The 23,876-nt window shown below is 45.4% G+C and overlaps 2 protein-coding genes across 7 annotated transcripts in view; one reads left to right on the forward strand and one right to left on the reverse strand.

The window, feature by feature from the left end:
* Positions 1-15,006, forward strand: part of dctn1b (dynactin 1b) — a 43,858-nt gene extending 28,852 nt beyond the window's left edge. For 4 of the 6 annotated variants that reach the window (XM_080012514.1, XM_080012509.1, XM_080012512.1 and 1 more), the window contains 14 exons: positions 423-583; positions 745-913; positions 1,210-1,278; positions 1,702-1,914; positions 3,951-4,112; positions 4,827-4,958; positions 5,119-5,247; positions 5,420-5,562; positions 5,655-5,836; positions 6,858-6,988; positions 7,080-7,266; positions 13,869-13,942; positions 14,648-14,737; positions 14,858-15,006. In XM_080012514.1, coding sequence (XP_079868640.1) covers positions 423-583; positions 745-913; positions 1,210-1,278; positions 1,702-1,914; positions 3,951-4,112; positions 4,827-4,958; positions 5,119-5,247; positions 5,420-5,562; positions 5,655-5,836; positions 6,858-6,988; positions 7,080-7,266; positions 13,869-13,942; positions 14,648-14,737; positions 14,858-14,995 — 1,980 coding nt within the window. In that variant the 3' untranslated portion in view covers positions 14,996-15,006. Of the gene's footprint in view, positions 1-422; positions 584-744; positions 914-1,209; positions 1,279-1,701; positions 1,915-3,950; positions 4,113-4,826; positions 4,959-5,118; positions 5,248-5,419; positions 5,563-5,654; positions 5,837-6,854; positions 6,989-7,079; positions 7,267-13,868; positions 13,943-14,647; positions 14,738-14,857 lie in introns of all 6 variants that reach the window. The other 2 variants (XM_080012510.1, XM_080012513.1) reach the window with 1 other exon arrangement.
* A 1,105-nt stretch (positions 15,007-16,111) lies between these two features.
* On the reverse strand, positions 16,112-22,091 carry alms1 (ALMS1 centrosome and basal body associated protein). The gene is made up of 8 exons (XM_080012515.1): positions 21,631-22,091; positions 20,855-20,972; positions 20,431-20,601; positions 18,526-18,779; positions 17,987-18,137; positions 17,474-17,525; positions 16,506-16,605; positions 16,112-16,233 (listed from the first exon to the last, which is right to left on the reverse strand). The coding sequence occupies exons 1-8, from the start codon at positions 22,069-22,071 to the stop codon at positions 16,189-16,191; spliced, it is 1,332 nt and encodes a 443-aa protein (XP_079868641.1). The 5' UTR covers positions 22,072-22,091; the 3' UTR covers positions 16,112-16,188.
* Between the last annotated feature and the right edge of the window lie 1,785 nt (positions 22,092-23,876).

The following is a 23,876-nucleotide window of genomic DNA, read 5'->3' on the forward strand; positions in this document are numbered from 1 at the left end:
TGGCTCCAGGTCAAATTATTTTCTCCAGTTTCTTCTGATCTATTCATTTATTTTCCATCTGAAGGTACTGTTCAACCATATTGATATTTTACTGATAACAACAACTACTATGTCTTATCAAATTCACCACGGCTGCCTTGCGCGTGCCTGATTAGGGTGGCAGACCCCACCACCCAACAATGGCAACCACATGTAGAGGCGCATATGCATGGAGCAAATACATTGAATTTCGGTTTCTTAAGAAGTGCCAGCCAAATATGTAATTATTTTTAGCAAAATAATCTTATGGATTTCTTGTGGATGGTAAATAAACTCATTCAGAATTGTCACATTTATTGTTGATATTAAAACCAATTGCTGATATTGCTATTCACTGTTCATAAATCTCTATACATGACCATAACCCGCTGGTTGTATCCCAGGCGGAGCTGATCAGCAAGCAGGCGCAGGAGAAGTTTGATCTGAACGAGAGCTGCGTGGAACGCACAGGGCTGAAGGGGGCGCTGGGCGAACAGCTGAGCTTTGCCGGGGGTTTGGTTTACTCCCTCAGTCTGCTGCAGGCCATGCTGCACAAATATGAACAGTACGTCGCTGCTCCTGCGCAACACACACTTTATCAGACAGCGGCGTGCTCATGTGTAAATCCCTACTCGCAAACGTTTTGACACGTTGACGAATCACTCTAAAAGTGTTTCTTGGAGTACACAACATTAAACTGGCTCCGTGTGTGTGCACGTGCCTCAGGGCCCTGGCTCAGTGCAGTGTGGAGGTGTATAAGAAGGTCGGCTCTCTGTACCCGGAGATGAGCGTGCACGAGCGCTCGCTGGACTTCCTGATCGACCTCCTGCACAAAGACCAGCTGGACGAGACGGTGAACGTGGAGCTCCTCACCAAGGCCATCAAGTACTACCAGGTGACACCGCGTGCACATGTTCCTATAGCATGAATATGCATATAGTCTTACACACACAGACACACACACCCCGATCAGCCACAACATTAAAACATTATAGCAGTGGAAGAATGTGGTGTGGTCTGATGAATCGCATTTTCTACATCATGTGGATGGGCGGGGTCAGGGTCCACCTGGGACCATGGTCAGTGGTTTTAATGTTTTGGCTGATCGGTGTATATATGCACTTTATTACACTTATAGACATCAATGTTTGGTCGCTCTTTTACATGGAATTTTAATCTGTCCCTCTCCAGCACCTGTACAGCATCCATCTGATGGATCAGAGCGAGGACTGCACGATGCAGCTGGCCGACCACATCAGGGTAGGACACGCGCTGCTCACACAGCCTCGGCTGAGTGTCAAAACATACAACAAACACAGCTCATTTCATTCACAGTAGTAAGTGTGGCTTTGCATGAAATACAAGACAAATACACATGAAATTAGGGTCAGATGGAATGATTTGGAAGAATAAGCAGCACAAATTTGACTGCAATTATGTACTATTATTATGCACTACCAGACCACACCAACTAATGACAATGAATTTAATTGTCATTAGATGGTGTGGTAGCTTATAAATTCTGGTGAAATATGCAATTTTGTAACTAATTGGAACACGTACAGGTGCCATTTACGGCCAAAGCATTATCTAGTGCAGGTTTACAATACAAATAACATAATGAGTGATTTAAAAGATTTTTAAGTGATGTCAGACTCTAGTTTCCCCTGGTTCCTCCTGCAGTTTACCCAGAGTGCACTGGACTGCATGGCGGTGGAGGTGGGCCGTCTGCGTGCCTTCCTGCACGCGGGTCAGGAGAAGGCCGACCTGGCTGTACTGCTCAAAGACCTGGAGACGTCCTGCAGCGACATCCGACAGTTCTGCAAGAAGATCCGCCGCCGCATGCCGGGAACAGATGTGCCCGGGATCCCCACAGCACTCCACTTCGGACCGCCGGTAACCACGACAACGCTGCTGACCCTTCTTTCTGTATTATGATGGGAAATGGTCATTGAGATGGGGCAACACTGTCAAAATATTGCATTTAATGTTCTGCTCCTTTATTTTTTTTCCCATTCGCGTGGCCGAAAAATACAGTCAATCGTCACAATGGGAAAGATGTGGCTTAATTCATACTCAACTAGCACTTTATTAGGAACATCTGTCCATCTAGTTATTCAGCAACTACCTAAATCAGCCAATCGTGTGGCAGCAGAACAATGCATAAAATAATGCAGATACGGGTCATCGGCTTCAGTTAATGTTCGCATCAACCATCACAATGGGGAAAAATGTAATCTCAAGTGTTTACGACTGCGGCATGATTGGTGCCAGACGGGCTGGTTTGAGTATTTCTGTAGCTGCTGATCTCCTGGGATTTTCACGCACAACAGTCTCTACTGTTTACTCAGAATGGTGGGGGAAAAAAACAAAAAATATCCAGTGATGCAGTTCTGCAGACCGAAAGGCCTCGTTGTTGAGAGAGGTCAAGGTGGAATGGCCAGACTGGCAGAAAGGATATGGTCACTCAGATGATCACTCTGTACATTTGTGGTGAGCAGAACAACATGTCAGGACGCACAACAGGCGGGTTGTGGCGGATGGACTACAACAGCAGAACCATGTCGGGTTCCACTTCTATCAGCCAAGAACACAAAGCTGAGGCTGCAGTGGGCTCAGGCTCCCAAAACTGGACGGTTGAAGACTGGAAAAACGTAGCCTGGTCTGATCAATCTCCATTTCAACTGAGGCACACAGACGTAGGGTCATTGCACTGCTGCCTCACAGCAAGAAGGTCCTGAGTTCGATTCTTGCTGGGGCGCTGTTGGCACCGTGCTCCGGTGGGTTATCTCCCAAATAGGAGCCTTTCTGTGTGGAGTTTGCATGTTCTCACCGTGCTCACATGGGGTTTCTTCCACCTAACGTCAGTAAGGACCCCCATCAAAAACATGCACCCATCATGGTGTGAGCAGCGAGGGACACTCGGTACCAGGTCCCCGGGCGTCGACGAACGCTGCCCACTGCTCCTGGCTGCCCCCCCGGAGGAAGGACAAGCCAGGATGGTTAAATGGAGAGGAACCATTTCACCGGCCACCATCCAAAGCACGTGCATGTGTGTGTGCATGTGTTTAATTAAAGATTCTTCTTCTTCTTCTTCTTCACTTTGGGCTAATACCAATGACAGCTTGAATGCCACACCCTGATTGAGTATTGTTGCTGACCATGTGCATCCCTTCATGGCCACAGTTCACCATCTCCTAACAGATACTTCCACCATGATGATGCCACCGCGTCACAGAGCTAAAGTCGCCTCAAACTCCCTTCATGAACATGACGATGAGTTCAATGTTGTTCAGTTTCCTTCCCAGTCACCGGATCAGAACCCAACAGAACACCTTTGGGATGTGATAAAACTGGACATTTGCAGCATCAATGTGCATCTGACAAATCTACAGGAATTGAGTGATGCAACCATGTCAACATGGAGCAGGATCTTAAAGGAATGTTTCCAACATCTTGTGGAATCCATGCTGAAGAATCAAGGCTGCCAATATTAGTATCGTGTTCATCATAAAGTATTCAGTGAGTGTATATTTCTGGTTTCACTTTGAAATGTTTTTTATGAAAAATTGGCTCATTAAAGCAGAGCTATATCACATGTGGTATCTGGTGCCCCTACAGTTTGTGTGCAATTGCACTTTTCTACCGCTGTCATAAAACTCGGTCCGGTGTCTGAAAATAATTTATTTTACAGGAAGAATTTAAACCCTATCAGTCACGTTTCAATAACAGTCTGTTACAAATGCAAATACAATATACACCTAGGTTACAGGTTGGTTTATTTGTCTCAATGAATCCCCAAAGCATTCATTTTATAAAATTTTATGGAAAAAGAAAGCAAAATAACGTCAATGGGTTGATGGTGTTTTGAAAGCCATCGCGGTCATACATTCCAGTATGAACACCATGGATGTCTGGTTGCTGCTCCCCAGGTGTCAGACACGCTGTCAGACTGCAGGAAGCACCTGACCTGGGTGGTGGCCGTGCTGCAGGAGGTGGCTGCTGCCGGAGCGCAGATGATCGCTCCGCTCACCGAGCAGGAGGGACTCTCCGCCCTCAAACTGGAGGATGTGGCCTTCAAGGCAGGAGAGCAGGTAAACACTGAACCCTGCTTCCTGCTGAAATACATGGAAACCCTTTCACGTAGAGACACGGAGCCACAAAATTGCCCCCTCTTCAAAACATCATAAAGATTGTGAGGGGTTGTGTTTTGATTTCCTTGGTAAATAAAACACTGCCCCCTAGTGTGCACCTTAAAGTCGCATGCACCTGTAAAAGCATCTGCACACCTTTGCTTGTAGACACAAGATTATTTGAGGATTAATCTGGCAAAGAAAATATTAATCAACACTGTATAATGACTGCTTATAACCATGTTTGCATACAGTCTACTTACAGAGAGTGTGTGTGTGTGTGTGTGTGTGTGTGTGTGTGTGTGTGTGTGTGTGTGTGTGTGTGTGTGTGTGTGTGTGTGTGTGTGTGTGTGTGTGTATTCACAATTTTAAAAAGATTTTCCCCCATGCACGATTTCCTATTACTTTTACACTTCAGGTGTGAAATGTTGATCGAGATTTATTGTTTATCGTCAAATGACCTTTATTACTTTAATCAATTTCAATAGATTTAGGAAATTATTCGAAGGTAGTGTTCACGTTACTGGGCACAAACGTTTTGGGCCTTGAACTCTATCCCCTGCTGTTTTTTATTATTTTACTTTCTTACTTTTTCTTGTCAAGTGTAATTTGAGGTCAAATGTTCCTCTGAGCAATGTCCCCCCGCCCCCCCCATTCTATTCCATTCTATTCCAGATCTATGGCACCCAGGGCGCCAGCCCCTACGACTACCTGCGCCAGTCTTGTGGCATCGTCATAGCAACCATGAACAAGATGGCCACCGCCATGCAGGAGGGAGAGTATGACTCAGAGAAGCCCCAGAGCAAGGTAAGATGACGTCCAGGTCAAGTCATTTCATTCCTAAAATATACCTCGATTAGATTTCTGTTGATGAATATATTGATTATTCAATCATTTACCTCCTAACATATCACCGTCAGCCATGTTTTTACAGGGAAGTTTGACTTTCTGATTTGTCACCTCACAGAAGCCACCTCCCGTGGAGCTGCGAGCAGCAGCTCTGCGAGCAGAAATCACAGACGCAGAGGGACTGGGCCTGAAGCTGGAGGACAGAGAGACTGTCATCAAGGAGCTGAAGAAGTCCCTCAAGATCAAGGTGAGAAGAAGAAGAAACAACGCTCTTCATTGAATTTGATCTGCTGTATGAGGGTTAGAAATGCTGGAGCAAAACAGGCCCTGGAAATTCTGTGCACTTGTATTGAAGGTTTTGGACCAGGACTCACTAGTTTTACTCTGCCTATGTGAAGCCTGAGCTGGTGTGTTTTCAGGGAGAGGAGCTGAGCGAGGCCAGCGTCCGCCTCAGTCTTCTGGAGAAGAAGCTGGACAGCTCAGCCAAGGATGCCGACGAACGTGTGGAGAAAATACAGACCAAGCTGGATGAGACGCAGACGTTGCTCAAGAAGAAGGAAAAGTGAGGCTGCCGTAAACGCTCCGCTGGGATTTAACCTTTGAAATGTGCCTTGTGTATATAAAGTTAAAGAACAACGGCTTATCTGTCCTCAGGGAATTTGAGGAAACCATGGACGCCCTGCAGGCCGACATCGACCAGTTGGAGGCGGAGAAGGCGGAGCTGAAGCAGCGGCTCACCAGCCAGTCAAAGATGACCGTCGACGGCCTGAGGGGAACGCCACCGTCGGGGATCGCTACCATGGTAACAGGAATGACGGGAGGTAAGAGGAACATGCGTGTTATGATAACACGGACCTAAAACTGATTTAACTTATTAAATACTGTGAACGTGCACATAGAAGCAAAACGACAGCATCATAAAGTACTTTGAAAAGCTGAATGATTCAACATTTTTTGAAGCTGCCTCGGTCAGTGTTTCTCAAACTGGTGTCTGTGAAACATCTGTATCTTACAGTAAAATCACCTCTGAGTGGCTCTCAAATGATCTACCACATTTTAAATTGCAACCAATTAACACATGTGCACATATGAACTATTCTGAGAGACAAGATACCAACTATAAAGAGCCCCAGTGCTCTTAGTGAAGCATTTCAATTACCTGCTGATTTCCCCACCTGACCCTAAACCCCCAGTAACTTCCTGTGTTTTTCTCTCTTTAATATCTTTTATTCCACCTTTTAACCTGCAGAGGAGCAAAAAGGTATCTGTCCACCTGCTGGAACTCCCTCTTCCTCTGCATGCTGCTCTGCCTTCGTGTGAATAAACTCACCTCATCTGTTACTAACGTTATTTAAATCTGACCTGTTTTGATTCTAAATATTCAACCACAGCTATACACTGTACTAAGCTGAGGCTTCATTCCATTTATTTCTATTTAAAAATATATATATATATATATATCTCGCTTTGATAAAATATTTGCAGATTGGTTTCGTGCTCTGTGAACTGAGTCAGTTAACCACCCCCATGTGCCATTTGAGTTTTAAAACTAAGCCTCAAATTACCTTTAACAAAATGATCATTTCTTTCAACCATCAATGGAAGTCTGTCTGAACAAAAATGCTTCAATATTTTACCAAAGTGAAATGATTATCACATGTGCAGTTCTCATTTCCTTTAAATCTAATTTTAAAGGAATGACATTTTTGACATTTGGGTCATATCTTATCAGTTATTGAGAGAATAAAAGTGTCTTCGTCTCATGGCGGTACAATACCAACAAAAGATGCATGCAGCATCCCACCACACCAGATAAACAAAGATGTTAACTGGTGTGCGTTGTTCCACCTCCAGCAGCAGGAACCATGATGGCGGCCGGCGCTCCGGGTTCGGGCGTCCAGGTGATCGACTCTCCCCTGCTGACTCAGAAGATTGAAGCCCAGCGTCTGTGCATCAAACAGCTGAAGAACGACAACAACCGACTGAAGGCGAGTTGTCAGGATTCCCCGACACCGTTCAGAGATCGCAGACACACTCTGTCCTTTCTTTACTTTCCTTCTCCTCTCTTGTCCCCCACAGGCTGAGAAGATGCGAGCCCAACTGGCTTCCCTTCCTCCCCTCCGCGTCGCCAAGCTTCCCTCCAGAGACGGCGGGCGTCCCGAGGTGCTCTCCAGCGCCCTCTACCGCAAAACTGACCAGCTGCTGGAGACGCTGCTGCAGATGAGCGCCAATGTGAAGGTGGTGGACATCACAGGGAAATCCCCAGGTACCAGCAACACCATACAGTCACAGCCCAACAGCGAGAATCTATACTTGCAGGGTCTGTAAAATAAAGCTTTATTCATAAAATTCAGTTGTTCAGGCAGTAAAAACAGTGCATCAAGGAAGAGATACAAATGGAAACCATCTACAGTGGTGTGAATAGGTGTTTGTCTCCTTCCTGATTTCTTATTTTTTTGCATGTTTGTCACTCTTAAATGTTTCAGATCATCAAACAAATTTAAATATTAGACAAAGATAACACAAGTAAACAAACTTTCACACAGGACCATGTAGGTTTGGCTTTTTTCCCCCCTCAATAATAAACACATTGACTTAGGAGTTTAATAGGTTCCGTGACAGCTCGTCACTCAATCTGCTCGTACAGCAAATACATTTTCCCCATTGAAATTAATTGAAATGCCATTCATCCGTTCCAGCCCCAAAAACCCTCCCCAATTTTTTTTTGATACGTGTTTTTAAATAAGAAAATTTTATTTATAAATAACAAATATTGTATGAAAACATAATAAAACATAGTAAAAGAGAATGTCGAATAGAATCGCTCATGTGTTTCTATTATTTTGCGCTTCAAGTCAATGACATCATCCGCTTCTTCTTCTCAGAACTTACTTTTTTCGGACCCATGGTTCGAAAAAAAGAAATTGGCAAAATAACTGCACAAAAAGCACAAAACGCGAAAGCGATGCTTCCACGCTCAGGTCACCACGTGAAGCGAAGGAGTGAGACGCGGGGCCCCCCCCAGCGACGCCACCTGAAGCTCGCTCCTCCTAACTCACATTTTTGCAAATCAATACAAAAAAATCGACAGAACGACGGCTCCTAACTCGGAAAACTGGTATGTTAGTGTACTCGGAAATCAAGGTACCACTGTGTGTGTGTGTGTATATATATATATATATATATATATATATATATATATATATATATATATATATATATATATATATATATATATATACACACACACACACACACACACACACTATGTTCTAGACTGAACACAGTATCTACCTAAGAATTTCTACTTGACTAACTAACTGATTCCTAAAACGTAATGCAGTAAGTCAAATACTATAGAATAAAATAAAAATACATACAGGTATATATTATATACCTGTATATATAATATTGTAGGTACAGTGGGGGGAAATTATTTGATCCCTCACTGATTTTGTAAGTTTGCCCACTGACAAAGAAATTAAGGGTCTATCATTTTAGTGGTCATTTTTGGAAGGTTTATTATAACAGTGAGAGACAGAATATCACAAAGAAAATCCAGAAAATCACATTAAATTTAATATATATAAATGATTTTGCATTTCGTTGAGTGAAATAAGTATTCGATCCCCTATCAAAACATGACTTAGTACTTGGTGGAGAAACCCTTGTTGGCAGGTACAGAGGTCAGACGTTTCTTGTAGTTGATGACCAGGTTTGCACACATCTCAGGAGGAAAGTTGGACCACTCCGCTTTGCAGATTTTCTCCAAATCTTTCAGGTTTGAAGGCTGTCACTTGGCAACTCCAAGCTTCAGCTTCTGCCACAGATTTTCTCGAGGGTTAAGGTCCGGAGACCGACCAGGCCACTCCATAACCTGAATGTGCTTCTTCTTCAGCCACTCCTTTGTTGCCTGGGCTGTATGTTTTGGGTCATTGTCGTGCTGGAAGACCCATCCACCACCCATTTTTAGTGTCCTGGCTGAGAGGAGGAGGTTGTCACCCAGGATTTCATGGTACATGGCCCCATCCGTCTTCCCCTGGATGCGGTAAAGTCCACCTGTCCCCTGAGCAGAGGAACACCCCAAAGCATAAAGCGTCCACCTCCATGCTCGACGGTGGGGATGGTGTTCTCGGGGTCGTAGTCAGAATTCCTCTTCCTCCAAACACGGCAAGTCGCATCGATACCAAAGAGCTCGATTTTGGTCTCATCTGACCACATCACCTTCTCCCAAGCATTCTCTGAATCATTCAGGTGTTCATTGGCAAACCTCAGAGGGACCTGTACATGTCCCTTCTTGAGCAGGGAGCTTACGGGCGCCGCAGGGTTTTAATCCATGACGGTGTAGTGTGTTACCAAAGGTTTTCTGGTGACTGTGGTCCCAGCTGTTTTGAGATCATTAACAAGCTGCCCCTGTGCAGTTCTGGACTGATCCCTCACCTTTCTCATGATCATTGATGCCCCACGAGGTGGGATCTTGCGTGGAGCCCCAGACCGAGGGAGATTGACGCTCATTTTGTGTTTCTTCCATTTTCGAATAATCACGCCAACAGTTGTCACCTTCTCACCCAGCTTCTTGCCAATGGTCTTGTACATTACATTACATTACATTACATTGCATTGCATTTATCCAAAGCGACTTACAATTGTTCAAACACCGACGGACGCAGCCATCAGGAGCAATTAGGGGTTAAGTGTTTTGCTTATGGACACTACAGCAGGTATCTGTATGACAGATGTTGCAGTTGAGACAGGTGTCTTTTATTCAGGTAACAAGTTGAGACGGGTGTCTTTTATACAGGTAACAAGTTGAGACGGGTGTCTTTTATACAGGTAGCAAGTTAAGACGGGTGTCTTTTATACAGGTAACAAGTTGAGACGGGTGTCTTTTATACAGGTAACAAGTTGAGACGGGTGTCTTTTATACAGGTAACAAGTTAAGACGGGTGTCTTTTATACAGGTAGCAAGTTAAGACGGGTGTCTTTTATACAGGTAACAAGTTGAGACGGGTGTCTTTTATACAGGTAACAAGTTGAGACGGGTGTCTTTTATACAGGTAACAAGTTGAGACAGGTGTCTTTTATACAGGTAACGAGTTAAGACGGGTGTCTTCAAGATTCAAGATTCAAGATTTTTTATTTGTCACATACATATACATACTTCCATACATATATGCAGTGAAATGTAATGCAACGCACCCGGTGATAGCACACAAGAAGTCCTAGGAAAAAGTACTAAAATAAAATAAAATAAAAAGTAGAAAATTCCTTTCTAATAGACCGACTAACTGACTCCTAAAACGTAATACAATAAGTGGAATACTTATAGAATAAGATAAAAAATATATAGAATAAAATACAATAAAAAATAAATTGAAATAAAATGGAATAGGTTGAAGGAATATGGCTATGTATATACAGATATGTGCATTTAAAGTGGCATGTGAATTAAAGTGGCATGTGAATGTGAATAGTGTGAGGTAGTGTTTGGGATAATACAGCACAGTATACAACAGTACGGCGCAGCAATACGGCATCACCAACAACCCTGAACAGTGATACAGTATGCGGTACAGTATGCTACATACAGTACAGTAGGTAGTGGAGCCTAGTGCATGGCTCAGTTAGGACCCCTGGTGAGGTCAGTGTTGACAGTTCTAATGGCTTGAGGGAAGAAACTCCGTCTCAGTCTCTCTGTTCTCGCTGCGTGACTGCGGAGGCGCTTGCCTGACGCAGCAGCTGAAACAGTCCGTTGTTGGGGTGATGAGGATCCTTCATGATCCTACGGGCTCTGCTACTACACCTCCTGGTGTATAACTCCTGCAAGGAGGGGAGGGTAGTTCCAGTGGTACGTTGATGATGGTGTTGGAGCTGGACCTGGCCACACAGTCATGTGTGTACAGGGAGTACAGTAGGGGGCTGAGGACGCAGCCCTGGGGGGATCCTGTATTCAGGGTGAGGGAGCTTGACATGTACTTCCCCACCTTGACCACCTGGGGGCGGCCTGTGAGGAAGTCCAGGATCCAGGTGCACAGCGGACCATTCAATCCGAGCTCCATCAGCTTGACAGCCAGTCTGGTGGGAACTATGGTGTTGAAAGCTGAACTATAATCGATGAACAGCATTCTCACATAGGCCCCCTTCTGGCCATCCAGGTGCGTGAGCGTGGTGTGCAGTACCTGGGAGACCGCGTCATCCGTGGATCTGTTTTGCCGGTACGTGAACTGCAACGGGTCCAAGGTGCGGGGAAGAGAGGCGCAGATGTAATCCTTAATCAGCCTCTCGAAACACTTCATGACCACCGAGGTGAGGGCCACCGGACGGTAGTCATTCAGGCAGGTTGGAGAGGCCATCTTCGGGACAGGAACGACGGTGGACCTCTTGAAACAGGATGGGACCACTGATTCAGCCAGGGAGATGTTGAATATTGTGGTGAACACCGGAGCTAGCTGGTTAGCACAGGTCTTCAGTACTCGTCCAGATATGCCATCTGGACCCGCAGCTTTCCTGGTGTTCACCCGCATCAAAGCCCTCCTGACCTCGTGCACGGACACTGAGAGTGCGCGCTCGTCCCCAGCGGTGTAGCTCCAATTAGCCGGCGAGCTAGCGGTGCTGCTGCCAGACTCGAACCGCGCATAAAAGGAGTTCAGTTGGTTGGCCAGGGAGGCGTCCACACTCGTGGCTGGGGAGGAGCTGCTCTTGTAGTTAGTTATTGTTCGCAGCCCCTCCCACAAGCGTCTTGTGTCCCCCCGCTCCATCTGCAGCTCCACGGTGTCTCTGTACGTCCGTTTGGCGTCCCTCACCGCCCTCCGCAGATTGTACGAAGCCGCTTTGTAATTGTCCATGTTACCAGATACAAGTCCGTCGTTGTAAGCGGCCGTGCGAGCATTCAGAGCGCAGCGGATGGATTTATCAACCCACGGTTTCTGGTTTGGAAATATCCGAACTTTCACCGTGGGAACGATTTCATCCGCGAGCGTAGCCACGAAACTCACTACAACCTCCGTAAACTCGCTGACGTCACTTGAACTCGCTCGGAACACGTCCCAGTCTACGTCAGTCAGAGCGTCCTGAAGCGCAGCCTCTGATTGGTCCGTCCACCGCTTCACTTCCCTCGTCATCACCAGATCCCGCGCGATCAGAGGCCTGTAAACAGGAAGCAGCGAGATCGTGGCGTGATCTGATTTCCCGAAAGCAGGGAGCGACACGGGCTTGTATCCGTTCTTGTAAGGAGTGTAACAATGCTCCAGAGTTCTGTCTCCCCTGGTGGCACACGTCATGTGTTGGTGGAAATTCGGCAGAACTTTTTTCAGGTTGGCCCTGTTAAAGTCCCCAGTCACCACCACAGCCGCGTCGGGATGTTTGTTCTGAAATCCGCACAACACATCGTGCAGAACCGACAGAGCTGCGTCGGTGTCCGCTTGCGGTGGGATATAAACGGCTGTAATGATGACCGTGCTGAATTCCCGGGGGAGATAAAATGGACGGCATAGTATGGTCAGCTGTTCCAGGTTCGGCGAGCAGGAGTGGGAGAGGAATTTGGTGTTGTTGGCGTTACACCAGCGGTTGTTTACCATTAGGCAGACGCCTCCACCTTTGGATTTCCCCGACTCTCCCGTTCTGTCGCCGCGGAACACGGAGAAGGCCTCGGCTGGACGTATGGCTTCATCCGGCACCAGTGGGGTCAGCCATGTTTCCGTCAGGCAGAGGACGCAACAGTTCCTCGTGTCTCGCTGGAATTGAATCCTCGCTCGAAGTTCATCCATCTTGTTCTCCAGGGACTGGACGTTAGCAAGAAGGATGCTTGGCAGAGGTGGACGGTAAGGTTGCGTCCTCATTCTGACCCGAATGCCGCCTCGTTTACCTCGGTGCTTCCTCCGTGGGCCGGCTCGTGGAACAGCGACTCCATTTTTGTTGTTGTTGCGAGTGTTCCCGCGTAGGATTTCCGCCGGCCACTCTGCTCCCACGGATAAAAAGTCCCAAAGTTGTTCGTTTAGGGAAATTTTTATATCCATGAGTGCATCGCGGCCGTATGAGTTAATTGTTGATGTTTTTCTGGTGAACATTGTGATAAAAAAAGGAAAAAAATACTAAAGAGTAAGAAAGAAACCGGAGCGCCGGCGCAGGCGACCGCTAGGGGCGGCGCCACTATCGCACTTTTATACAGGTAACAAGTTGAGACAGGTGTCTTTTATACAGGTAACAAGTTGAGACAGGTGTCTTTTATACAGGTAACGAGTTGAGACGGGTGTCTTTTATACAGGTAACGAGTTGAGATGGGTGTCTTTTATACAGGTAACAAGTTGAGACGGGTGTCTTTTATACAGGTAACGAGTTGAGATGGGTGTCTTTTATTCAGGTAACAAGTTGAGACGGGTGTCTTTTATACAGGTAACGAGTTGAGATGGGTGTCTTTTATACAGGTAACAAGTTGAGACGGGTGTCTTTTATACAGGTAACGAGTTGAAACGGGTGTCTTTTATACAGGTAAGGAGTTGAAACGGGTGTCTTTTTTAAAGCGAGAGGACTAATCTGTGGGAGCCAGAGTTCTTTATGGTTGGTCGGGGATCAAATACTTATTTCACTCAATGAAATGCAAAATCATTTATATATATTTTATTTAATGTGATTTTCTGGATTTTCTTTGTGATATTCTGTCTCTCACTGTTATAATAAACCTTCCAAAAATCACCACTAAAATGATAGACCCTTCATTTCTTTGTCAGTGGGCAAACTTACAAAATCAGTGAGGGATCAAATAATTATTTCCCCCACTGTGTATATTATATACCTGTATGTATAATATTGTATATTGAAGGTATTTATTATATACCTGAGGATGGTTCCTGTGTTGTTTTGCTTCTTCAGTTACTCCCAGTGCTCAGCTGCTGGAGCAGACGTCCAGACTGCAGTCACTGAGCCATGCCCTGGACAGACTGAAGGTACTTCCTCAGTCTAGACATGATGCTACAACTACTACTACTACTGCTACTGCTACTGGTGCTACTACTACTGCTACTAATTTCGCTACTGCTACTACTGCTACTGTTGCTACTACTACTGCTACTAATTTCGCTACTGCTGCTACTGCTAAATGGGATGGATATCAGATATGTGAAACAACTTTTAGTACTAAGTAGATGCTTTGTTGTTGTTTGAACCACTTCAACATTCATCCTGTTTTTATGGAATAGAAAACCAAAAGTGAGACTTGTCAAGGAACGTTGAGTTGACTGCCTGTCCAACATCATCAAAGACACTGATGACATCATCACCATGTGGTCTGAAGTTTTGGTGGAGTTGAACACCGATGACATCATCACCATGTGGTCTGAAGTATCGGTGGAGTTGACCACCGATGACATCATCACCATGTGGTCTGAAGTATCCGTGGAGTTGACCGCTGATGACATCATCACCATGTGGTCTGAAGTTTTGGTGGAGTTGAACACCGATGACATCATCACCATGTGGTCTGAAGTATCGGTGGAGTTGACCACCGATGACATCATCACCATGTGGTCTGAAGTATCAGTGGAGTTGACCACTGATGACATCATCACCATGTGGTCTGAAGTATGGGTGGAGTTGACACCACCAGGCCCAAGTTAAACTGTGTTGTTTGTGTGTCCTCTGTGCAAAATCAGGATGAGGTGGCAGGTCACGTGGTCAACCAGCGGCCTGGAGCCAGGGTCTCCTCCGCCTTCGCCACCTTCCCCTCCACCTCCTTTGTCAAGGTATGAGAAGCAGACGCAGCTGGAGACGGTTAATACGGTTAAAAAGGTTAAAGGTTAAAGGTTGATATTAATACAAAGCCTTAAACACTCGGTCGTCTTTGTTGGTCTCACGCATCCCAGGCCAAGGAGGAGAAGCAGGGCGACAGCGTCCTGGTCGGCAGGGTGATGGTTCCGTGTCCCCGCGGTCAGGAGCAGACACACCGCCTGGTGCTGTCTCACTCCCAGCTCCACATAGTCCACAGCCTGCTGCAGAGCTAGATGTGCCTGGAGGCCCTGCCCCAAAGCCAGCGCGGGCGGAGGCTGTTCCCTCAGCACCGGATCATTCCACCATTCTGACGCCATTCGCTGGGGTCTGAGCTCTTTAAGCCAGGATTTTGAATTCATAAGCAGATATTGATATTGTTCTATTATATTGACTGTCGTGACAATAAGACACAGGATGAGGAACAGAAGAACCAGCGCACGTCACCTAAACCCTCCACCCAAAATGTGTTCCAGGAGACAGAATGTAGGTTCTTGGAAATATTATTTTCAACTATATGATGAGGAAAAAAAATAAGGTGGAGGTTCTCCACTGTGTTCTCAGTGTCATGAGGTGGTTACCATGCCTACCCTGTTTATCACTTTGTCTAAAGGGAAACAAGGATATTATTAGTACTGTTCCAAATCCATTTCCCATCAAATTTGTGGATATTTTACTGTGGTGAAATTAGATGTAATATTAACGTGAGCAGCAACACCCACATGTTTACCACAAGTACCAAGTGTATTCAAACAAAGAGAGATGGAGGGTTTTATGTTTTTCAGTATTTATTAAAATGTAATGTTGTTAGCGTCTCCTTTTCCACGTTGGGTGTGGACGCTGTACTGCTCCTGTCATTGGTCCTCAGGACTTAAAAACTACAAATTGAATAGAACTTCCAAGCTTCTTCCCCTTTAGGCGTTTAATCCCCCCCCGGCCTTGAAGATGCAGGAGCCCGTGTGGTGAGGATCGGTCACTTGCCTTATTTTTGATTTGCTTCAACCGAACCTCATTTCAAGCAAAACCACATCTTTGCCAAAGAATTTGTTTCACGTCACCATGATTGACATAGTTAATTTTAAAGACTTTTCATTGAATAACTCATGATCAATGTCTTAATTTAACACTGACTGTATTGACTCAGTATTATGTTTGTTTTTAATGCCATGTTTTATTCTACAACTTGTTCAACTGATATTTCTGGGCATCGTGCATTTTCACAGCAACCACTACTTTAAGAGGGAAAACAAAACGTTATTTATTCTACATTTCAAACATTTCCTTGGTCCAACAACTGGTTTCTGTAACTATGACAAGACAATTGTAAAACTTGCAAAAAACATTATTTCTTGGAAGCTCACAAAGTCAACACTGCATCTTGTGTGAAGTTGGGGTTTAAAATAAAAATAATAAAAATAATAAGTTGTCATCATTGCCAGGCGACTGCTTTCCCAAGCACACGGCTGGTGATCCTCTGAAACACAGCACACAGCTCCATCAAACCTCCTAGAAGCGTTGTTGGTTCTCTTCTCACTTGAGAATCATTGTTTACTGTCGTCACAACTTCAAGGAAAATAAACATTTATAAAATATCATTTTCATCATTTATTACTTCTTTCACTCATCAAACAGGATTCAACATGAAGCTCAGTGTGAACCTCCATCTGCCTCCATCATGTTCACCACCCGTGTTTAGTGGTGCTGGTGACATCATTACAGTGATGACGTGGTGTTCATGCTTCAAACCTGGTTGTAGATCTGTGCGTTGCGTCGGTAGGAGTCGTACTCTGCTCTGCGACGCTGCTCCACCCTCTTCCTCTGAACCTCCGGAAGCGTCTCATAAATCCTAAAGAATGACAGGTGGAGACGTCGTGACCGTCTCTCTTTACCTCCACTCTCACTTTACCTCCACTCTCTCTCTTTACCTCTGCAACTGCTACTGCTTCTACAACGGCAACTGCTACTGCAACTGCTTCTGCTACTACAATGGCTATTGCAACTGCTTATGCTACTACAACTGCTACTGCTTCTACAACTGCAACTGCTTCTGCTACTACAACTGCTACTTCAACTGCTTCTGCTACTACAACTGCAACTGCTTCTGCTTCTGCTACTACTACTGCAACTGCTTCTGCGACTGCAACTGTTTCTGTAACTGCAACTGTTTCTGCAACTGCAAGTTCAAGAGATTATTTGTCACATACATCACGTGCAACTGCTTCTACTACTGCAACTGCTACTGCTTCTGCGACTACAACTGCTACTGCAACTGCAACTGCAACTGTTTCTGCAACTGCTACTGCAAGTTCAAGTTCAAGTTCAGGTTCAAGAGATTATTTGTCACATACATCACGTGCTTCTGCTACTGCTCTCCATCTTTTATTACATCTATTGGCTTGTCCAAGTCTGGCAATTTTTGGCCCAGGATGCTCCATCCCTCTCCAGGACTTTGATGAGGTCCCTAGCTTCCCGTCCGGCAAAATTAAGTAATAATAAATACTACTACACTGGCATCATTATATTACGACTGGTGTGGTACATGACTAGTGACATGGTCGGACCAACTGAGTAAAGTTGTGTAAACCTTACAGCCATTCCAAACTGTCTCAAACCAAAGATAGTGCATCTCAGTTTATGTACATGTATTTATATATATTCTTCATCCTAATGCATAATACTAGCTATCAGTCATTTAAAATGGATGAAAAACTTACTGTTTGGACCTTTGGACCATCTCCTTTCTGGGAACAGCCCTCCTGAACACGACTGGAGAAAATAATTTAAGTATTCATCTCGTTATCACTCTTAACACCTCCAACACCCAGAGCACACACAACACATGGTGGTCATGATGGTCATGATGGTCATGGTGATCATGGTGGTCATGGTGGACAGGGCAGTGTTGAATGGAGAACATCTGTCATGGCAACAAGGCATTAAAACAGCTGGCCTGTCACACTGCACACTGAGGTCATAGAAAAGAGATTCCACCAACTGTGCTGCTTTTATGATTACAGTGTTACTTTGGAATACATTTCAAGTGGAAATATGTACTACAATAATTGTAATACAATTATTTTGTTTAACAAAATCATACATTTAATAGAACATTTTTAGCTGGCACTTTTTAAGGTGTATTTTATGAGTTTGTCTGATGTTCTGGCTTTATCACCACCAAGCTCCCATCTTTAAAGCCATGTTCTGTGTGGAGAGTTGTGTGCAGCTACCTCTCCGTGTCCCTTCGGGCTTGAAGAACTGCTGTTCTCGCTCCGTGCTGAAGGCCGAGTGGAGCCTCCGCTGCTCCGCCTGCAGGGCCAGACGCTCCATCCTCTCCCTGGAAACGGAGATGAACTTTGGACGGTGGAGCTCCAGAGCCTCCTAAAGGGCAGGGGCTTGTTTTCATATTCTATTTTCCTGTTCATCACATTACTCTCATTTCTCATATTTTTTATAGAGAGGGATGTCCCATTCCAATCATTAGACAACTTCTTTCAAATTCTTAATAAAAACACAATATCACAGCAAGTGTCTGTAGAAGTTCATAAAGATATAATATCTGAACTATAACTATCTCCAAACCTTGTGAGGGAATGAAAATGTTTCTCTTCTTTTCGAAGAAGAAAATAAATATATATTCAATCAGACCTGCTACACACTATACATAAAGATGGAAATGTAATAAATGTTAATGTGTGCATGTATATTATTTTAAACATGTATATCTGTATTACTCTATTTTTTATCACCCTGAACAAAGCTGCCCCACCTGCAGCGAGAGGCGGACCAAGCCGCCTGACGTCATCTTGCTCCTGGGCTCTGGAAGGTGCTCGGCATGGCCAGATCTGTCGCCCTGAACCTGGCGCTGTCTGAGGGGTTCTCTCCAGGCCGGGATTTTACTGTAGGCCTCGAACCAGGCGGACCCGGGCCTCCTGCTGGTCTCCTCCCCCTCCATCTCCCCTGGACGGTTCTCCTTCCTGGCTTCTGCTTGCAGGTCGTCTGCAGGGACAAACCAGGACACGCCTGGAAGGGAAGCATTAGCCACTCGGTTAACTGCATCTTCTCCCTCTGTCCCATAGAAACCAGCATCTACTGGGCTCAGCAACCGTGCAGCTCATGGCGCACACACTACGAGAGAGCACGAGCATAAACACCGATCAGCCACATCATTAAAACCAGTGACAGGTGAAGTGAATAACATGGATTATCTCGTTCCAATGGCACCTGTCAAGGGGTGGGATATATTGTTATTATATATATATACTGTTATGTATTATTATTATTACATATATACTGTTATATATTAATTATTATTATTATTATATATACTGTTATATATTATTATTATATATATACTGTTATATATTATTATTATATGAGGGATATATTAGGCAGCAAGTGAACAGTCAGTTGTTGAAGTTGATGTGTTGGAAGCAGCGTAAGATCTGAGCCACTTTGACAAGGACCACATTGTGATGCTGAACGACTGAGTCAGAGCATCTCCAAAATGCCAGGTCTTGTGGGCTGTTCCCACTATGCAGTGGTATTACATTACATTACATTACATTGCATTGCATTTAGCAGACGCTTTTATCCAAAGCGACCTGCAATTATTCAAACACCGACGGACGCAGCCATCAGGAGCAATGAGGGGTTAAGTGTCTTGCTCAAGGACACTACAGCATTCTAGCAGGAGGAGCCTGGGATCGAACAAGCAACGTTCAGTTTACTAGAAGACCAGCTCTACCTCCTGAGCTACCATCCCCTGTATACATACATACATACCAAAAGTGGTCCAAGGAAGGACAACCGGTGAACCGGCGACCGGGTCATGGGGCCCAAGGCTCATTGATACACGAGGAGGGAAGTTTAGCCCGTCTGGTTCGATGCCACAGAAGAACTACTGTAGCACAAGTGGCTGAAAAGTGAATGTTGCTGTGATAGAAAGGTGTAGAACACACAGTGCATGGCAGCTTGCTGCGTATGGGAGCTCACAGTGTCCATGCTGACCCCTGTCCACCCCTGAAAGCACCTACAGTGGACACGTGAGCGTCACAACTGGACCATGGAGCAATGGACGAAGGTGGAGGTCTGCTGAATCACCTTTTCTTCTACATCATGTGGATGGGTGGGGTTAGGGTCCGATCTGATGGAGCATCTGTGAGATGCGCTGGAACAACGAGCCTGATCCATGGGGGCCCCACCTCCAACTTCCAGGACTTAAAGGATCTGCTGCTAACATCTAGGTGCCAGATACCACAGAACACCTTCAGAGTCTGGTGGAGTCCATGTGGTGGTTTAAATGTTGTAGCTGATCAGTGTATAGTTGCGCGTTGCCGTGTAGATGCCGTGGCGCGCTATCGCCTCCCATGAATTCAACACCATCTGGTTATTTTTGTGGTCATGCATGGATGGATCCTACAGATTGTATCTGTGGAGCTCTTCGCACAACATTCATGGAACATTGGATAATTCATCCTGAATTACCTGAAGCGTACGGTGTGGAGTTTAAAAAATGTGGAGGTCAATCAACGTTATTTATGACATGCGTACTAAAAGACACTACAGCTGCGGCAACTATAAACCAGGCTTTAGTGCTGCTTTAAGACTTATTTAGGTTTTCCCCCTCATAGTGGCCATGCTGGACAGAGGTTAGTCCTGTGATCAAACCCACCTTGAGGGTAACATTTAGCTAGGATTCTACTCTCTTTTAAAATGCCCTGGAAGCATCCTTTCTCCAAGCTGGAGGAGCAAGATGGGCTCCTGGCTTCCCTCGGGGAGGGAAACGTGGTGCCAACGTCACGAGTGTGATGGCAGGTAGCATTGTTGACGATCTCCAGATCACCTGGAGGGGGGGAGAGGGGGGGAGGTGGGCAGAGAGAGGTAGGAAGAGAGGCTGAGCGAGAAAGATATGACATCATATTTTAATGAAACAGAGTAATGGTCTAAGTTAAAAAAATACAGTAAAAGTAATTGACCTGGTCGGCCATTATCGACCAAAGAAATCTGTATCAGCAGTGAAAACGTGAGAAGTCGAATCCAAACAGAGGATTAGGTCTGAATCCGATGCAAATGGCTCTAAATAGAGTCTCACTAACCAGCCTGGATGCCTTTGTTCACCAGTCTGACGGCCTTCTTGGCCGCCAGAGACTGGGAGGGTCCTCTGCGAGGCTGGGGGGTGGAGGTGCTACTGGACGATACAGAATCAGCAACAATCTGCAGAAAAGAACACAGCATGTTGGAAACACAGTCTGTGGATGATTCTGAGTAAATACAGTTTATTATTATACAACAGTTGGTTCTGGTCTGGTAAATCTTTGAGACAAGATTGCTACCATGAGTGCTGCCATACAGTATAACAGTACTTGGACATTTTATTATATCATAGATAACTAAGTATTTATCCTGCAGCGTTTTGTTAGCAGATGGAATCTTGAAGGAAAGTTTTTGTTGATGGAGCTGAATAAAGAACAAAAATCTGAATCTGTCAACTCAAATTACCACGACTTGATAATTAGCCTTCTTGACAGAGTAACACCAAGACAAACTCCAGGATGTTTATTGCAGGTGTTAAATAGCGCTATGGACTGTGAACAGACTTGGATATTTAACTGTTATTATGCGGTCCCTCCAGGATTTCACATTTTTTGTGACTGTTGCAACCAAAAATGCTTGTTTTTCTGGGAATTTTCTAAACACAATAAACCATCACAAAAAAAGAGAAAATACTGTGCCTTTGCTTGGGTTCCAGTAATGTATCTATAAAATAAACACAGCAAATAAATACTATAGGACACTGCTGCCAGTGGGAAGGGGTTTAAAAGCTCTCACAAATATTGTGATATTACAGGACAGCAAAGTGGTAGAAACATACCGTGGAGTCTTCTGTATCAGTGGTCTCTGGGAGGGTGTCCATCCCTCCCAGTCTTCCCACCTGCCTTACTTCTTTCTGCCTGTCAATGGAGCTGTACAGCTGGCTGAGCCCGGGGCCCGTCTTCAGGCGCCGCACTCTGTCTGCACCGAAGGCCCGTTCCAGCCGGGCAGTGTCCACCGTGGACACCAAGCTGGACCGGGTGGACGCCGCCTCCGACTCGTCCCTCTCAGCAGGACAGAGGTGCTCGCTGGAGGAGGAGATGTGGGAGGGGCTGGAGTTGGAGAAGGCAGAGCTTGGGATCGCCTGCATCCATACCTGGCAAGGGGCCGAAACATCACCTACGGTGGATTTCCGGTTGGCTCTTTGTCTGGCCTCTCCTTCCTTCCCAGCTATCCTCCTCCTCTCTTCCCCTTCCTCCACCACCAACCTGACATTCACCATTCTTCTAGCTTCTTGGGAGAAGGCCGTCCCTCCTGTGGCATGCATGAGACGTGCCAGGCGCTCTAGGCGCTCCAGCAGCGACGCCTCTCTCTCATTGGTTGAAGGGGATTCGTCCAGACTCCGCCTCTCAATGAACCTGCGCCACAGTTGGTCCAGAACGCTGTCGCTCTGCTGGGAGGGGTGCTGAGCGGCCTGGGGTTCCGTGTGGGCGTCAGCATTCCCGCCAGATGTGCTGCAGTCAGTCTCTGTAGCCATTAGTCGAAACTCCGCACCACTGTCCTCCAATTGGTTGTGGGTGAGAAAGCGGACTGGGCTAGTGGCCTGGTCTCTCCTGGAGCCGGATGGAGGAACCCTGATGAAGGCAGAAACCTGAGAAGAAGAAGCTCGAGTTGCACCCATTGGAGAGCTCCTGTCCACTGACTGAGTGCCTATAGGAGAGAGAAAATATTGTGTAGAAAACCAGTCACACCGACTCATAGCTCATGAACTATTGATTGGTGCTGAACAGAAGATCCTTTCCGCAAGCAAGTTAGGTGAATGCCCACACGCTACTTCCGAGTTGGAGTGGCATAAAGCGACCCGTTCCCCATCATCCTGCATGAAGGTTCATTGTTTCTCCAAAGGAAACAAATACAGTGTGTGCAACCATGCGTAACAGGAACACTTTCTCTGTCACCCAGCATCAACATTAACAATAATATTGTGTATCGCGATTTTTGGGTGGGACTACATCGCCAAATAAAATTTGGGATATCACCCAAGTATAATTGTTGTCATGGAAACCAATCCACATCCTGTTGTATCTATGCTACAACTCCGCGCACACCGTGAGCACCTTCAGATACTCCACAGCTCACCTGGGTGCAATTCTGGTTGCATTCTGAAGCTTGTGGTCTTCATCCTCTTGCTGTAGATGCCCTCTGTGTGCTTGATGGTGACCCCGCGGTCCAGACCGGGGTCCTGCTTCCCCAGGACCTCCGAGCTGAAGCAGGGAGGCACAGCGTCATCAGAGCCTAGAAGGGCAGAGATGGCACAAATAATGCAGGAAGAACCTCTCAGACTGGGTCTCGCAGAGAAACCCCCTCAATTCGAGTTGAGGAGGAAGTGAAAACTGCCTGTGAGGGATGTTACACTGGGGCCTCTGCTCTGGCTTTGTCCCACAACAAACCCTCTACATGAATAATTCACACCAGGCCCAGTACACGTTTCAAAAGACCAGCTGCCGCCCATAGAGGTGCAGCAGAGATGATCCATTCATTACAGATTCAGTGAGTTGTTTCATTCTGCTGCTCACTCAATGAAAGGAATTTTGTGTAGAATTCTCTTGCAAATTTCCCAATAAATGTAATAATTACTTTCTAGTGTTGTGTGTCTGCGGGAGCAGCATTAATTAATTTTAAATGTAATTTATTTTAAGTAACACTGACATTTGTGCTGTCAGTTTTTTATTGTCGATTTTCATAGAAATAAAGAAGAAACACAGTATCTTTTGTTAATTTTATACCACTATCATAGTATGAGCAATAGTTAAATAATACATATTCAACTGATGAAGAAGAGCCATTTATTAACATTGAACATTTGGTTACAGTTTACTTGCCCGAACACAGTTGATTGAAACGCGTTCAATTCACATTCTATTTTGTGCAACATTTCTAACATTGGCTTGAAATTCAATTTAAATTTCAACTGTAGAATCTAATGATTTCACAAAAAGATTTCATGTCGCTCAAATAATTATGATCAGGCGAAATGTTTATAATTGTCCAGCTCTAACTGACATGCATACATACATATATGTTTTC

This window comes from Zeus faber (assembly GCF_960531495.2).
Source record: "Zeus faber genome assembly, chromosome: 13".
Taxonomy (NCBI): Eukaryota; Metazoa; Chordata; class Actinopteri; order Zeiformes; family Zeidae; genus Zeus; species Zeus faber.